This window comes from Chelonoidis abingdonii, chromosome 9 (genome assembly GCF_003597395.2).
Source record: "Chelonoidis abingdonii isolate Lonesome George chromosome 9, CheloAbing_2.0, whole genome shotgun sequence".
Lineage (NCBI taxonomy): Eukaryota > Metazoa > Chordata > Testudines > Testudinidae > Chelonoidis > Chelonoidis abingdonii.
In genome coordinates, this window is record NC_133777.1 from 22,715,074 (window position 1) to 22,733,243 (window position 18,170).

At 41.2% G+C, this 18,170-nt stretch overlaps 1 protein-coding gene across 1 annotated transcript in view; it reads left to right on the top strand.

The window, feature by feature from the left end:
- LOC116824393 (uncharacterized) overlaps positions 1-18,170 on the top strand; it is a 179,900-nt gene that overhangs the window by 65,264 nt on the left and 96,466 nt on the right. The window contains exons 17-25 of the mRNA XM_032779632.2: positions 3,675-3,830; positions 4,316-4,500; positions 6,384-6,566; positions 10,492-10,583; positions 10,812-10,981; positions 12,812-12,971; positions 13,597-13,676; positions 15,467-15,647; positions 17,118-17,273. Coding sequence (XP_032635523.1) covers positions 3,675-3,830; positions 4,316-4,500; positions 6,384-6,566; positions 10,492-10,583; positions 10,812-10,981; positions 12,812-12,971; positions 13,597-13,676; positions 15,467-15,647; positions 17,118-17,273 — 1,363 coding nt within the window. The remainder of the gene's footprint in view (positions 1-3,674; positions 3,831-4,315; positions 4,501-6,383; positions 6,567-10,491; positions 10,584-10,811; positions 10,982-12,811; positions 12,972-13,596; positions 13,677-15,466; positions 15,648-17,117; positions 17,274-18,170) is intronic.

Here is an 18,170-nt window from a genome sequence, read left to right on the forward strand (position 1 = left end):
TATAAAAAGGATGTAGAATGCTGCCCTTTGGATGTGGCAGTGTATTACAATCACTTTGCACAGGTGTTAATGACTGTGCAAGAATCAAGGATGTGGAGAATCATGCCCTGTTTTGTAGAAGCTATATTATCTCAAAGCATTGGTCACCAATACTTTGGGCTGTCCCTCCATAATCTGAGGCTTAATATTGTTCTATTGGTTTTTTTTTTAATCCATTGGTTTCAAGAGGAACACAAGCAAACCCTTAATGTTGAGCTTCTGCCTTGATGCACTATTATTACTTATTTCTTATTCAGCTGAGTGTGCTCTGAACTGCAATGGAATTCCATTGTACAGCGACCATGAAATGAAGATTAGAGTTTGGAAAAACCCATGCTCTGGGCAGAACTGACTGGGAGGTGGTGGGGACTGACTGCAACAGCTGAGCTATAGTCTGGTAAATTACCCCAGTTGCTCAGAAAGGCTGGTCTTTTTGGATTATTTACCATCTTTTTTTTCCTGTTGGAAACAAAGAGACAGCCACAGTTTATAGGAGCCTGCACATGATTGATGTTACAGCTGAGCAGATAATGGAAATATATTTCTGTGAGCTCTAAATTTGACAATATTTGCGCTTGGATTTTCTTTGGCTGTATTTGTGCCTCTTTCCATGGACATTCTTGTAATCAACTTTCACTAGCATATGTGGACTCAGAAAACAGCTTTTTGGCTTATGTGAATACTCAGGGAAGGAGAAATTTACATTTTCTTTTATGAATTTACCCAGCAAAAGCATGCTATTTTAATCTAATCAGAGGAGAGAAACAGTACCATGTGACTTACTTGACTGATCACAACTACCCAACACAAACCAATTTTCTAATAGTAAACAATGTTGTCTAATAAGTTAAAAAAAATACGTCTGAGAAAGGCGAAATCTGTTCATGGTTATTCTGGAAAGAGAGGCTAAACAAATGTTTAAATTGTTAAAATTTATCGGTTCAACTCTTTATTATTATAGTCATTGTTTAATGTATTTATTTTATATACAGATTCTGATCCTGATCTTGCATACACTTATGCAAGGGCTTTACATCAAACTCCTAAGAAGTCTCATTGAAATTAACAGGGGACTGCTCCCACACTTGAAGTTAAGCATGTGTGTCAATGTTTGCATGATAGGCTTTATTTTGCGCTGCCAGGGTGTCACAGATCCTAGCAAGCACCTTCTTCCTGCTACCCAGTAGGACTGCTGTGAGGGGAATCCAAGCCTGTGTGTGTGCGTGTGTGTGTTAAATTTCTGAAGCCGCAGCAGATAGTTCCTCTTTTGGTCTCTCTGGCACAGGGGTTCTCAAACTGGGGTTTGGGACCCCTCAGGGGGTTGCAAGGTTATTACATTGGGGGTCGTGAACTGTCAGCCTCCACCCCAAACCCTACTTCACCTCCAGCAGTGTTAAATATAAAAAAGTGCTTTTAATTTATAAGGAGAGGAGAGTGTCACACTCAGAGGCTTGCTGCGTGAAAGGGGTCACCAGTACAAAAGTTTGAGAACCACTGCTCTGGCACATTTCCTGGGCACTGACTCTGTCTGTTACTCCTCAGAAATGGAGCTCCTCAGCCCACCACCCTAGGCCCCAGAACAAGCTGTAGCCACCAAGAAACCCCCTCCCAGAATTCTACCGCAAAGGCGTGAAGCGTCTGGTTCACAGTTCAGCTCACTGAGCGATACATAGATGTTGTGAAACTAACATTCAGAGACACTTTGCTCAGAATCTAACACATTAATGCTCTGTTGTTCGTAATCTTGTAAAGCACAAGCAAGCACAGATCACACAGAAAACAATAACACTTCTTAAATGCAATGTTCCTCACTAGCTCACCTTCCCTTGGGTGTCCATCTGTGTTCCCTCAGGCAGGCAGGGTCCTTTGCCCCCTTACCTGCCTTGCCCTTGCAGCAGCCTCTCTCATCTTAATCTGGTGCAAAATGGCTCTGTCTTATGTTCCTCCCTCTCCTCCCCTCCATGTGTCCATTTGTAGATTCCTGCTGGGGTCACCTGCTTCTTTTGTTCTGCCTTTTGGTAACTTTCCACTGCTCCCAAACTAGAGCAAGAGGAGAGAGTGTTTTCTCCCATCTAGAGCAAACCCATTGTCCCCAAAGTGTCTTACTTTGACTAGACAATCACTAAGTGCTAATCATCCATCATTACCTCAGGTTTGGCAGAGATGTGACCCTGCTCACTGCTGGTGGATCCATACACGTATAGGCTTAGCATGACACAGCAATTTCGTGATACGGTTTCATAAACTCATCCACAATTCAGAAGCAGTAAAGCTGGAAACCCTAAATCAACACATGGATTAAAGTCTGAAAGTTTTAAGGACATACATCCCCTAAAAAATAAAGATGATAAAAAAAATTGTGGGAATAATTCATGAAAATGTCATGGAAATATTTGCCCCATTTTTGTTGAAATTTGAAAATTTAAAAAAAAATTCAACCAGTTTTACTAAAATTATTATATAGGGGCATATGGAGAAATAGCTAAACAGATTTTCACAGCAGTTAGGAGCCACATGACGCCAATATGTCCACCTCTGCCAGATCATCAACATTGTAGTCAGGGGGAGAGGCTTTGCTTCGAAGGGTTTGAAGTCGCAGTGGCAGTCAGTGAAGGCTGGTGACATCTGGAGGCAAACATGGCACCCACAGGATGGGTGAGTTCCATTCACAGCAAGAGTCAAAGATTATTATTTCATAGGCGGCGATTTATATGGGCCCATTGTGCCTGTGCTCCACCAATATTTGGGCTTGTATTTTCAGAGGACAGATGGGGGCAACCACCCTGGGCCTGGTGCTCTGCGGGGCTCTGCACTTCAGGGGGATGTGGGGTCCAGGGTGGCCTAGAGAGTTAGTAGGGGGCCTGGTGCTGGCAGCAGTGAGCAACCTGGCTCCAGCCCACTGCGCACTGCTCTGCCCCTCCCCTCAACTCCCCAGCCTGCCTCTTCCTACCCCTGCTCTGCCCCCTCCACATCCCTGTTCTAGCCCTTGCCCCAAGCCCCTGCCCCACCCCTTTCCAGCTTCTGCCCCCTCCCTCTAGCAATGCTGGGAGCTGGTGGGGCAGAGTGGAGCAGGGCAGGATGGAGCCGTGTCACTTGCTGCTGCCAGCGCCACACCTCCTGCTAACTCCCCAGGCTGCCCTGGACCCTGCATTCCCCTGAATCGTGGGGTCCCCCAAAGTGCTGGGCCTGGGCGGTTGTCCCGGTCCGTCCTAAGGACGGAACAGCTCTCCTTGGACTCATTCTGGACACCGCCAAAAATGATACAAACCTGGCACCCATGATTATTCTAGAGGAGTCGGCAGTTTCGTTTCCCCAAAGCCATATCTGTCTCTGGCACAGCAGCGTTCAGCATTTCAGGAGCCCTGTCACTCACCCATCTTGAATATGCTCAGTTGGGAGCATCTATCACTTCTGCTCCTGGCTGAAAGTAGCTGATCCTTGGTGTGTGGAATGCTATACAGGACACAGCAGGCCTAATAACCAAGAGCTCATGTGGGCTTGTCATATTTGTGTGGGTTCAAATGCCCCACCATCCCCTCTGCTAATAATCTGAACTGTACTGGCGATGTATGAAGTTGAATGGCATTTTGTGTAAATAGCCCCTGTTCCTAAATAACTCTGTACCATTCTGTCAGTTTACTGAAAGGATGGGGAAAAAGAAGGAGCTGAAATGCGAACTGAGCATCAAGATTTTTGGAAATGAACTCAGCTTTTTGGACTGTGAGGATATAAAGAAGCAAGTGAAACATTATTCTCTGAACCTGGCGGAGCTAGCTGTCAAGCTCCTAAAGGTAAAAGGAACCATTTTGCTGTTTGAACGTGGGTGCTTGGAGAAAATAGTTTTGAACTGATATGTAAGAGGGGAAGACGGGGATTATTATTTGTTCAAATCTAACCAAATCAGAATATTTTTTAGAAACCTCTAAGACTGGGAAATATGTGGGATCTACTCTGGATTGTAACAGAAGGGGATGTGTTTGTATCACTATGAACAAAATTTAGTTTAATGTCTTGTCCCTGTTCTTGTCCAAAACCTTTCATACTTCAGAGCAAAATAATACTTAGTCTTTAAACACTCACATGGCTTGCCAAAGATAAGCTTTGGTGCTGGTTTCTCATTAATTTCCAACTCTAGCTCAATGAAAAGGACCTGCTATGGAAAACACAGCAGATGGTTCTGTCTCAAGCAAAAATCTGGAAAAATCCTTGCAGCTAACTTTATGATATTCATAGCAATTTTATTTTGTTTTATTATTATTATTTTGTTTTTCCATAGGGACAAGAGGTCCAGTTTAATAAAAGACTGAGTCTGGCTACCGAAGAATTGTTCTTTCCATCAATTTCAGGCTTTCAGGTTAGACTGGCTTTAAATGCATCTGCAGCAACCAATGTAAAAATCAAAGGGAGTGTGGATTTCAAACAACGATCAAATTTTTTCATAAATGGATATATCAAGCCAAGGTAAAAGATGCTTTATATAGTAGCAATGCCTACATAGCTTAATAATTCATGTACATTGTAGTTAAACTGTAATTACTTTGAACCATACTGTGATTACAGACTGTGGGTTGTATACCAATATCATGAAATGTATCCTAGGAACCTTTGAAAGAGCTTGGTTGACATCTTTAAGAACTGTAGTAATAGAAGAGAGACAGCATGGTCTAGTGTCTGGAACATGTGAATGGGAATCAGGAGTCCTTGGTTTTGCTTCTGCCTCAGGACATTTTGCTTTTTGGGTATGTCTACAGTGCAATAAAATCCCTGTGGCACTGAGTCTCAGAGCCCAGGTCAATTGACTTGGGCTCGCAAGGCTAAAAACTTCTTCTGGGGTTTCAGACTGAATATCTACATTGCAATTTTTAGCCCCGCAGTCCAAGCACCACAAGCCCTCATCAGCTGGCTAGCTAGCCATGGCTGTACACAGGTCTTTTATTGCCATGTAGATGTACCCTTTGTTCCTTAAGTTTCCCATCTGTAAAATGAGATTAATAGTATGAGCTCACTTTTATAAGGCACGTGAATGTAAAGTGCTACATAACTGCATAGTGTTAGCATGTATTTATTACTTCCACACACTTCCGACAGTGAGGAGAATGGAGTGATGCTTTAGGCACAAGTTCCATGCGGATATGCCCTGCAATCAGTTAGGAAATCCACGGAGAACTATTCAGCGACCAGCAGTGTGCTATATGTTGCCATGTTATCAGGAAGCAACAGTTTTTTTATGCTGTCTATTTAATTTTAAAGTCTCTATTGTGCTTCTCCAGCCCTGCTCTTTTAGCCAGCGCACCTATAGTACCTCAAAGTCAAGTTTACAAATGTTTGCAGGCGAGTGATCTCACGAGTTGCTTTTCATATAATACAGTTGATTCTCCCTTGGATTTCATAGGGATCTCCATGATTTTGTCTCCAATGGGACCTGGAGGATGGGATATAGTCTGAGTGCTTTTTAATTGTATGAGGCCATTCCACTGAAGTCATTCAGGCAGGAATATTCTTTTGCTGTGTTCCTACCAATAAGTTAGCCCTGTTAAAACAAAATATTGGGAGGGAGGGTTTGTTCTGAATCCAATTAGATAAGTTACACACATCTCCTGTGTTTGTCTTACATACTCACATTGTTCTTCCACAACTATACCACTTTCCAAAGCAGTTTCCTGAAGATGAGATATTAGTTTATAAAGATTTTTCTGAGCTATGGATAGAAATCCTTGCCCCAAAAATTAAATGTGGGAGTCCAAAGAATTTCATACTTTTGTTGAGGCTACTGGTTAAAAAATGTTTATCCACTTATTCCTCTGTTTATGAGCATCACTTCATAATCTGTGGTATTATGAATTAATTTTGCATATGAGAATAAATTGCATTATGGGTCAAATATAGCTCTGTTGACACCAACTGGATATATTTCAGATTATAGCAGACAAGGATCTAGCCCTATATTAGCTTACCTGACTCTGTCAGACTTTTAGCTGTGTTCTTGAATTGTTTACTTGATCTTTGCTATGTCTCGTATAAATAGAGATGGGCCTGAACCAAAGCACTGGATCCAACCACTTCCCTTGCCTCTTCTGGTGGAGTTTGGATTTGAATCCAGGTCTAGATTCCTCAGCTTGTATACCTCTCTGTTATAACACAGACTTTTGCTGTGGCTTGTGTTAAGATGTGTGTGTCTGAATATTTCAAAGTTATTTTAAAAAACAAAATGTTCACCCAATTTTAAAGTTAGCAATGAAACACGTACAGTGCCACAGAGGATAAGAAGCCTGTGGCTTAGATAATGATGTTGGTAAATAAGGAGGTGCTTTTCAGTGGGAACTGTGTTCTTTTCATCTTTTCAGTGCTTTTATCCAGATTTCTGCGCAAATGGGAATTGTGGAGAGTTTGGGAAGAGCTGGCTTGAATTGGGTAACAGGACTGAGGACATCAACCAGCCTTGATGGAGGAATCCAGGTGAAAAAAGGACAAGAACTTAAAGTTTTCTTGAACACCACTGAAGAATCCATGGAGATAATCGATTTCAGGTAAAAACAGATGAGTGCAACTGTAACACTGACAGACCCTAGTCATCAGCAGGCGGGATAGAACCTGGGATTTCTGGAGCTTAGTGCATGAGTCTCTACCGCATGAGCTAGAAGCAAACTCGCTATTAGCTAAGGCTGGAGAGCAGACTCATTTTATCTCTCTAAGTGGTCTCAGTGTCACTAGATGGGACAGAACACCACACCCAGGAGGTGTGTGGGTTACCCAATGTCCAGAGAACACTAACAATGATAATGTTCTAAAATCTGAACTTAGCTGGCAGGTTTGTTAACGGTGCGGGGCTCTAAATTTGAATTCAGTGTTCTCCCTATAGGTATAGTGACTGTTCTTTGGTACTAAACTGAACAGAGTGACTCAGTATGGTGTAGCTGTGCTCCGTACAAAGTTGCTCTTTTGAAAACAGACACTTATTGGGTCTATTCACTGTTCAGATCTTTTATATGATGTTTATGAAGGCCCAGTGGGAGCTAGTAAAAGTGGGAAAAAAGCACTGGGCCAAATCCTGATATCCTCATTCAATTTTTGCTTGATTCTTACTCAGGCAAAACTCCCATTGCTTTAGTGGGGGTTTTGCTGAGTAAGGACTGAGACAAAACACAGAAGGCTTTTTATTATTCATTATGATTTTCTACATAGGCTAATGGTTGGTGGGCAGGAAAGTGAAACTGGTTTGACTCTTGGTCTCTGAAGTGATTAGGATTCTTGTATGTTTTACTGGCCCACAGAGGAGAACCGGTTTACCCCTTCATCTTCATGAGAATGTGTAACTTTGGGAGTGAAAAGGTTCCTGGACTCTAGAGGCCGCTGGGATCATGAGATGTGAACAGTGCATTATTTCCTTTGGTTCTTCTGTACAGTTCTGCAGTGGCCACTTGGCGAAAATGTATTTAAGCTTATATTAGCAAAAGCATCTGGTTTTGTTCTGGGGCTTGTAAAAGGAAGATGTTTGTGGGTCAGCTCAGAAGAAATGCGGAGAAGTGTCTTGCATATGATAACAATGTGTTTCAGCAAGAAGGCAATGATGAGTGGGAATATATGACAAACTGAACAGAAATATTACCAGGAATGAAATGGGATTGTTCCTATCTGTGCAAGGGCATCGTGGAAGGCAAGAGTTGAAATAACAAGACAAACTCAATCGGCTGAAGATTCTCATATCGCACCATCATCAAAGTGGTATTTAAATTCAAGACTGATGCCAAAAGTCAGGGAAATAGTCAGATCTGGCTGGGGTCAAAGCAGCTGTATAGTAGCATATACAACCACTTTCATTATCCATTAATCTATTTGATAACAGGGAAACAATGTGAAATTCCTGTTTAACAATGAATGCCAATATGGGAGAATTTTACTCTTATACTGTACGATTATATTGCTCTATGTACTATAACTGTGTATATCCTATTATCAGAGTGAGATATAATCATATCACAATGACTTCTCTGTACGGTATTGTTTCAATTAGAGATATGACAGTAATGAACTGCAAAAGACATTCCCTCTCCTTTCCCCAATTTCTCACTGACTAGCAATGCTCTGTCTTCTCTGGAGCTTTTGCATCGAAGCAGTCTATATTTCAGGGAATTTCACCAGTGTAGAAAAAACATGGCTTTATCCCTGCAGATTGATACTAAGTAGCAACATAGCTGGGCTCTTTGGTATACCATGTTTCATGAGGTGTACCCAGCAGGTGAGTACCTGCTGACATGACTGAATGTTGGGTGAAGGATGCTTCATGTCTCAACAGCTTCCAGAAGTTAAACTGATGAATTGTTTGTGCTAATGGGGCTAGGCTTTGTAGTGTATAGTTCCAGCAGTTTTCTCTTTTCTTCTTACTTTCAGAGTTGACAGAAGTCCAAGTGGAAAATTCTCGATCAGCAAGATGGCTGGATGTGTTGACATATTATAAACCACATGCTCTAGCCCCTTAGACGAGTCAACAGGTTTATAAAACATTTACAGCATGTGGATCATGGCTACTTTTTTTAACCTATGTCTTGGTTTTGCACTCTGTCTTCAGGGGCTTTCAGGATCAGGGAAAAGTCAAGGGATAGAGCATTAATTTACTTTTGATGAGTTTTCAGCTAAATAACATAGCAGAATTAGAAAGCTGTAATTCACACTGCATGGGCAGGAGGCAAATCTGTAGATGACACAAGTTTTGGCTTATGGCAACTATTTCAGTGTAGTGCAATGTCCATCCAATTCCAAATGCACACAACTTCTCTCTCTCCCCACATCCAACATTTTCATCTCAGAATAATCTTAAATAATCATTTTACCATAATATTACATCAATGTTATTTCTGTTTCTACTTTATTAACCCTTTCATGCCTATCAAGGATGAGTCTTTGCACACCCTAACTCCCACTGAAGTCCTGCAAGAAATTCAGGATTGGAACATAGTTGATGGCCAGACCATACCCTAAATTGGTGGGGAGAAGAGAAGCATGGAGAGCCAGGAATTACCCTAACTTGGGCTAAACTAGTTAGGGAAGGAGTTGTGTCTAAATTTGTCCTCCTGCTTTCCAACTTCACAGCACCGTCCTTCAAGGGTTTGGTGCTCCCTTGTTATGGATGGGGTATGGCTGTGGGGAGGGAGTGAGACCAAATGAATGGCAGCCATTCATGGCATCATCCTTCACTTGCCAGCAACTATAAGCAAGAAACACTGCTGGCCTTGTCAGCTCACAATTTAGCACAGAGTTCTTTGTAATTTGCTGCTTTTAAATTCTCTGGACTGGTTTGCTTTTATCCTTCACTATTTTATATGCATTATGTCCCTCCTTTTCACTAGATAGGAGCTGCCTCCTCTGTACAATCTTATGGGCCTTATTCTCTGCTCACTTTCCTCAGTGTGAATTAGGAGTTACTCCACTGAAGTCAATGGAGTTGCACTGGTGTGAATCAGGGGAGAATCAGACCCTATACGATGGTTCTATTTCTAAAGAGTAAGAATTAGAACAGGGGTTGGCAGCCTTTGAAAAGTGATGTGCCAAGTCTTCATTAATTTAAGGAGTCATGTGCCAGTAAAAGGTTTCGCGTGCCAAACCAGCAGTGTGGGCAGCAGAGGGAACCCCAGACCAGCAGCGGGCTGAGGTGCTCAGCCCGCTGCTGGTCTGGGGTTCCCTCTGCTGCCCACACTGCTGGTTTGGCACGCGAAACCTTTTACTGGCACATGACTCCTTAAATTAATGAAGCCAGACCGGCAGTGGGCTGAGCGGGGCCGGTGGCTGGGACTGGGGCTGGCAAGGGGCCAGCAGCCGGGGCCCCAGACTGGCAACGGGTTGAATGGCTTATCCTGCTGCCAGTCTGGGGTCCCGGCTGCTGGCCCTGCTCAGCCCGCTGCCTGTCTGGGATCCGTCCATCCAGGCTGGCAGCGGGCTGCCAAGGGGCTGATGGCCGGGACCCCAGACCGGCAAGGGGCCAGTGGCCGGGATCCCAGTCCGACAAGGGGCCGGCGGCTGGGACCCCAGCAGCAGGCTGAGCGGGGCTGGTGGCTAGGACCTCTGCTGTCAGCAGCATGCCACTAAAAATCAGCCCGTGTGCTGCCTTGGCACGCATGCCGCAGGTTGCCGACCCCTGGATTAGAATAAAGATTAGAGGAAGGATTGTTCTTCATCTCCTAAGGGCAAATTAACCCCTGTGCTGAGGCCCATCTATGTACCACTTGAAGTGGTGTATAAGCTTCGTCCAAGACTTCCACAAAGAAGAGACTTGCTCTCCTAATGAATATAAACATGCAGAGACCGCAGTAGAACGTCACTTTTCTAATAATATTTTTCCACCTAGGAGAAGATGAAACAGACCTGAAAGAAAGGCACACCAGCCAATTATGTATAAAAACTTGTAGCAGTGATTAAATAAATCATTTTTGAATGACTATTCACATTTCTTTGTTATAGCTCCAAATTTTACCTCACAACAATGGATGGGATGGAAAATATTGAAGGTTTCCAAGACCATATAGAAACTAAATCCTGCACTAGTGAGGAAGGTAGGCTTGTGGATATTATATCTATCATACAGAATTAAATCACTCTCAAATATGTATAGAGGTCTGAATCATAACAAACAGCACACTTGACACAATTGTGAGTTTCTTCTCATCCCATTACCTCAGAATAATCTACACATTAGTAATTCTCCTCAGGTAGTCTGTGTGTCCTCTTGGCTATATCATAATACTGTTCTAACTGAACCCAATGCTCTTGTGTTTCACCAGTGTCCAAGATTTTTGGCTGGCAGTTGTGTTCTGAAATGTCTTACCCTGGTAAAACCAGTGGCTTGCCTTTTCCATTCTCTGGACCAGCAAAAGCAGCTATGACATTAAAGAAGCAAGACAGAGGTTTGCAACTGTACCTGATGGAAGCTGCCTATAACTATACTCCTCAGGTACGATTACAGCACCTATTATTTTTGGTTTGGTAGATCTATTCATTTCCATAGACCTGAGTAGAAAAACAGTGTTTTAGCACATTGCGTGCTCCAGCCCAGCCAGTTGCCAGCAGCTAGAGGATCCAGTTTGGCATAGAAAGAAAAAAGTTACATGGAAACTAATACCTGATGCTTGTGGTGGATAATTATTATTATCCCTATGTAACAGGTAGAGAACAGATAAGTTGAGTGACTTGACTAAGGTCACTCATTCAGACACTGATAGAACTGGGGGCAGAACCCAGGCTTCCTTACTTGGTGCCTTGAGCTAACCACAAAGCAACACTGTCTCTCTTTAACCCCTTTTCTATATTTGCACAGTGTAAAATTGCCCTAAAAATCAAGCTACTTAAACCACTATGAACTGCTAATGTTAGGTGCACTGGCGCCAGTTTAAAATAAGAAACCAACTTAAGCTAAATTAATTAAGCAAGAGTTAAACAGACTTAAGTGTGTCTACTTTAGGGCTGTGTTCCAGTTTAACAAGATTAGTTTTTAAATTGATATAGCACTTTTTGTATGGACAAGGCCTAAGAGAGAGGATTTTCAGCACTGTGGAGAAGACAGCAAGGATGTCTGACTTTTTTCTAAATCTATAGACTCAAAATATTTGAGGGCTGTTTTCTGGCTGTATTAATGTTCCAAGGTTTCTGATGATATCTTCAGGAAACTGCTTTGGAAAAGTGTTTAGCTAGTTGGTGCCTATGGTGGTGGAAGATATAAATCTGGGTTAGGGTGATCTCATTATTGTGAATAAAACCAGGAAAAACCCTAGCCATTTGTAATTAGCTAAGTGAGGGAAGCAAAAGGTGACTGGAGCATGAATTCATGGAGTAGCCAAAGATGACGCAAAAAGAATTTTGGTCTGAAACAGACAAAGAGACACTTTATGTCCTACCCAACAGGAAATTGTAAACAGGGCTCAGAAATTCCTGGCAAAATAGGATGTGATATTAGCAAAGCCATGTGTTGATATCTGCAGCCTGCAATGCTATAGACACTGTAACTGAGAAAAGTACTGTGGTTTTGGGATACCCCGATCTAGGGCAAGAGAAACGCAGAGATTGACCGTGTAAAATTACTGGCACATCAGTAGAGCTTCTTTCTGACTGGCCCACAATGTTCTGAACTGGTCACACACTTAGTACAGAATTACAGGGTCTACCATTTAAAATGGCACATAAACTAGTGCCTCCCAACCTGTGTTTTCAGCAACATTTATAAACATTATTTTGTTCATTATGATTTTAGTCCAACACTTAGCATTCTACTGTCAAACTCTGTACAAATTCAAAGGCTTCCAGGAATAGTAGGGGGAAAACATTCTAATGCTAATTTGAATGTGGCCCTAGAATGTGAAGGTACTTAATGAAAATAGTAGAAAAAGTTTGAGTGAGTTAAGCTCTGTACCTGGATCATGGGTTAGAATTTTCTCAAAGTTTGGCAGGGGGCAGCACAATTTCAAGAGGCTTTGAGGCTGCTGTGAAATCCTAAGTGTTCAAATGGGAGTTCATAAGTCTATCACTGGGTGGGGATTGGAAAATTCAGCTAGTTGCAAATTAATACTATCATATGTATGAGAAACATTTGGAATAAAAGATAAAATTAAATGGGAAATGCACACCTGGAAATGGTTATACAAGGATTATAGAAGTAGATTGGAAAAACAGTGTTAATATCCTAGCAATGGAGCCTGCTGTGATGCCTTGACGTAATTCCATATGGCCAGTTCCATTTTGTAAATGCGCTGCCAATTGCAGATGTCATGATCATTTCTTTTTTTTCTAGGAGGATTCTTGGATTCCAAGTGAAGTTGTCCTTCATTTCTTTGTCGGGACGCCAAAGTCAGACCTGAAAAGGGATGTTGGGGTTGACCTCAATTTTAATGTCCCACAGAAAAAATTCAGAATCAAATTTATACAGCCAAAGAAAAAAATCCAAGTTGATGGTAGGTCTTTCAACTAGCAGCCAGATACTCTGTTAGCGGCAATCAGGGGAGCTCCATTGCAGTCAGTAGAGTTACTCCAATATACACCAGTGGAGGATCTAGCTGTAAATTTCCACTGAATTGTATGATAGCCATTTGGATAATGTAGATGACATGATTATGGATTCTCCATTAGCTGGGGTAATGGCATCTTTGTTAATCCTAGATGCTCCCAAAGGTTCACGAGCTCACTGGGAACTGAAAATCAGAATAAAAAAAATAATTGGAATTTCCTGCAGAACAGGAATACTAGGTTCCAGCCAGCTTTACTTAAGAGCCTTAGTCCCATTTTCAACATGACAGCCACTTAAAAACCTAAGTTTCACTGAAAAATCAATGAGACTTAAGTATGTAGAAGCTACGTCTCTTTTGAAAATGCAACTTAGGCTCCAAAGTCAAATTTTACCCCACACCTTTTTCCTTTGCTCTGCTATTATTTGTTATTTAATTCTGTAAATGTATTATTCACAGTCATTGTGAATAATGTGTTGTGATATGTTTTTACGTAAGATACAGTAAAAAATATATTGTAGCTTTATATGTACCAAAAAAAGAAAACACGTGTGTTCTTCCCTATTTCTCTAAGGAAAACTTGAGTTATCTAAGAATTCACGAGTTGGACACCTGGAGCTGATACTAGATGACAAGGATGTCTATTACATTAAGGTACATTCTCAAAATACAAAGTTTTCAATACTAGGATGAAATAGACACACAGAAATGGGATGAAAAAATCCCCATAGAAGGACAATAAGATCCATGTATACTGAAACAGTGTCTGAATAATCAGTTAGTGGAATGAGTGAGTTCTCTATTACAGGTACATCCATTCGCTCAAGTAGGGATAATACATACTGACAGATCATCCATAAATTGTGTTTTTTTTATAATCAATATCCTTAAGCACCAACATATAAGCAAAAGCAATTTTGTCCCATTCAGATTTTGTCCTTAGAACCACCAATAGCTGTGCACTATAAGCCTGACCCAAAGTCAGTGGGACTACTCCCATTGACTTCAGTGGGATTTGGTTTAGTAAGCATGTATATAGTTGAACATCCCATATCCCCACAGCTACTTCTGAAGAGAGCTGAGATGTTTGGGTGATAGGTAGCTTGGAAGATTGGTAACTGAATACAGAGCCTTTTACCTCCAACTGCTGTAGCTATTTTCATTTGTGCCCACAGCAACACTGACTAATGAACTGTCAGACTGGAGAGTTCTAATAATGAACTCTATTTTCTGGCCCTGGTCGTTGACATAGTTCAGGGTTACAATACGTACTACCGCTGCCCCGGTCTCCAGGTTACAAGTTATCACTGGTGGCTTATGTGAAATGAGTTTGGCCTTAATCTAGTTCATTGTGGTATTACTCTGAGGGCCTGATCCTCAAAGTAAAATCAAGTAGGAAGACTTCTGCACCCTCAGAGCCTACTGAAGTCTATGAAGCTCTGTGTGATTGTAGCAGCCCATTTCCCCATGTGCTTCTATATGCTGGATTGGGGCTTTAAATGATATTTTTGGCCTATTTTTCACTTGCATTTGGTGCAAAATGAATAAACTGAAGTGATTTCTTAGAGCAGGCTTTCAGCTGCAATTTTTACAATGGTCATGCATAATGTCTGTGACTGAACCCAGAATTAGCTTTTCACTGGCATGAACTTTGTAGATACAGGAATATCCCAAATATTCTTTTAAAGATATGATTTGCATCATAGCTGAGAGAGAAACAGGATCATTCCAATGCTAAAACTATAAAAGAAAAAAATCACGTGGGTAGAAATTTAACATTGAAATTGTATTGAGATTTTTATTTCCCCACAGATTTAGACTGCAATAGTTCACTTTTTTTCATTACTTAATTTGCAATTTAGCAGCTGCATCAACGTGGGCCTGTAGTCCCAATCCTACTTAATTGTTACACATTTTTCAACAACTACAGTAGTTTGCCAATTGTTTTTTCTTACAATACAATTTCAACTCAGACATTTTGAACCTTTTTTTCTCTTTAGCAGAGCAGCAAATCAAACACTAATTAACATGCAGAGTGCTGACTTGCATTCTAGCCAACCAAAATAAAGTTCCAAATTGCCATCCAGTCAATTTTTTCAATAACACCATATCAAACAAATTTTGTTTTCATTTTGTGTTTCAGTTTTTTGGTTAGTCCTGCAACATGCTATGTGTTCTCAACTCCCATTGAAGTCAGTAGGAGCGGAGGGTACCTAGTACCTCACAAAACTAGGTTCTTTGTCTTGTTTGGAAAATAAATCCACTATCTTCTCACCCATTATTTGTCAACATTGTCAACATTTGTCTAAATTGAAAATATAAATATTCCCTCTCCTCCTTCTGCATTGGTAAGGTGCCCATCTCTAGTATCTAGTCACCAAATGCTGACTGAGTCTGTTTCTCAAAACATAATCAAACTGTCTTGTTGGATCGGGATTTTTTAGGGAATGACGGCTTTGCAAACAGTGAGTGGAGAGCAGAGATACACAGCCCAGCTGGAGGCAAAGTTGATAAAGCAAGGCAGCCCAATCATTCTGTCAGGAAACATCACTAAGCAACTTGGCAAGAAAATGGCTTTTTCAGTGTCCCTGCATAATTTATTGAAGGATGCAGCATTTCTTTCAGGTTGGTGGACAAAGTACTTGTCATGTAAATGAGTAGGATCTGGTGTCTTTGGGAGGTATGCTGAGAGAGAGCATATGTTCTAGGTCCCTGCTTTTATAGGAACTAAAATTCCTTTGAAATTAATTCGGGTGCCTTTTAAAATGTATTAGTTTGTGTGACACTTACTTACCGTTGAAAAATAATAGCAGTTATACAGTAAATTAAACATCTTCCTTGAATTCCTTTGTCTGAAAAGAAAAAGTTTAAGTATCATTAACATTTGCACGGAGTCATTTATTTTTAAAAATTCGAATCCTATTTTCCATCATTCACTATTGTTTTAAAAACTCTGCTGCTTGTAATGTGGCTAGATAAAAAGGAGAATTCATATACTGGAATAAATCAAAGATGTAACACTTAGACTCCCTATTTTTTCCCCTCTGTCAAAATATCTTAGTGTGGTGATTGTCAAACTTATTTGATCGCACACTCCCCCTTTTTTGTGTCTGTAGTCCTTTACACACACACCTAGCTCCTGCCACACAAGTGCATATAGTGCCACCATCAGCAGCACAGAAGTAAGGGATCCCATGCTACCCTTACTTTACTACTGCTGCTGGCGGCGGCGCTGCCTGTAATGCTGGGCACCTAGCCAGCCACCACTGCTCTCCGGCCACCCAGCTCTGAAGGCAGAGCAGCTTCTCGTAGGCCCCTCTCTCCCTCTTCCCCCGAACACATTCCACACACTCCAGCTTGAAAAACTCTGTCTTAATGGAATCTCTAAGGATCCCCTGTGGGTCATGCTTGCCCTCCCAACATTGATTCTATAGAGAAATCTTGTAGAGCTCAATATTTATTACGTCATAATAAAGGAGAGGGCTAGATAAATAGGAAAAAATAAATAAAAGGAGCTGTAAAGTGGTGAAAGATTGACAGGCCTGAAAATGAGCTCCTGTCTTCATCTATAGCACAGGCCGTCCCAGTGGGAGTTTCCCCACATTGTCTATATCATCCCTATTCCAGGGAGATCATCTGCAGGGTGAGAGTTCAGTCTCTGTCCCTATTTGGTCCTGAACCAGGCTGCTGATACTACCAAGAGTGGCGTTTGTTGCGGCCAGCTGCAATGTTGTTTCTTTGTAGATTCTTATCTACTGGGAATTTGGCTGAATCTACTCCTCTTTTCACGCAGATGACCTCATAGTAATAGTGTATGAACACTGTAATCTGGACTGATTTTGAACTAATGAGCTACTGTAGACATGAAAAGCCCTATAGCCATTGGCCCGTCCTTACCACTACGTAAAAGGGTCAATCCTGCAAGGCAGTACACTCTCTCATTGGGGGAGCTGAAGGCACTTGCTGTCTCAGAGGACTGGGCTCTAGGGCTGCTTTTTAGAAGGCGGTGTATGTTTTTGCCAACAATGTATCCTTTTTCTGACTGCACAGTTCTTATTGTGTGCTGCTGCATAGTAACCTCTGCTCTTTCTGTAGTATTTCTGGAGAAAAAGGTTGATGATAAACTGAGGCAGTACTCACTTGAAGGGGAGACCTACTTTCCAGGTGTTCTTGGATCTCACACCATTGGCCTGCTGCAGCAACGGGGGAGCCTGTGGTCTAATGCTCTGAGAATAAAATATGGACTTCTAGGTACTGTGTAAATGACATTTATTGTTATGCTAAAGAGCAAAGCCGAAACATTAGAACTGTCTTCTGTTACCCAGCTGAATAAATGTAACTCAGAATTCCAATGAAAAAAACCCAGAATAAATTTAAAAAGTGATTTCTGCGAACATTCTCCAGTATTTGTTTTAAAATACACTGTTTCTGCAAATATTTCCACAGTTGCTAGAATGTCTATGAAAAGTGAACAAAACAGATGCACAAATTCAATGAATTCATTAAAAAAATGAGGAAATGTATCCAGAAAATATTTTTCAGTATTTCCCCAGCTACATTATATAAACTAGAAGTACCGAGCTATTAAATTTACTGGGCAGCCAAAGCAGTCAGACAATCAAAGGAGTTATATGGCTTTAGTTGAATAGCTATAGCAGTTGGTGCACAGTGTGCATTAAAACCTGACTGCGTGCGTGCATATGGCATATTAATCCTGGGTCATGTGTAGTGGTATGACTAGCTAACCTTTTTAATACCAGCACAGATATGGTTTATTTTGCTAAAAGTCATCGTTTAGTGTCATGTTAATTAGAATATCATTGACAGGGAAACAAATATTCTTCAACCATATTAGTAAATGGAAAGTGTTTGTGCAGTACAATGGCTATTCTGGTTTGTACAAATAATCACTGAAAGCAAATATCTTTGAGCTTGGTGCTAAAAATAAGGGACCAAATCCAGACTTACATACAGTGTATCCTAAGCATTCAATCATGAGTTTGGCTTAACAATCATGCAATTTTAAAAATATATATATATTTGTGGGGTTTTTTGTGTCTTCTGGTGTTTGAGCCTAAAGGGTTTGAGTGTTCAAGCTCTTCTCATCAGCCATTACTTTTTATTTAAATGAAAGCCAAGATTTTCATG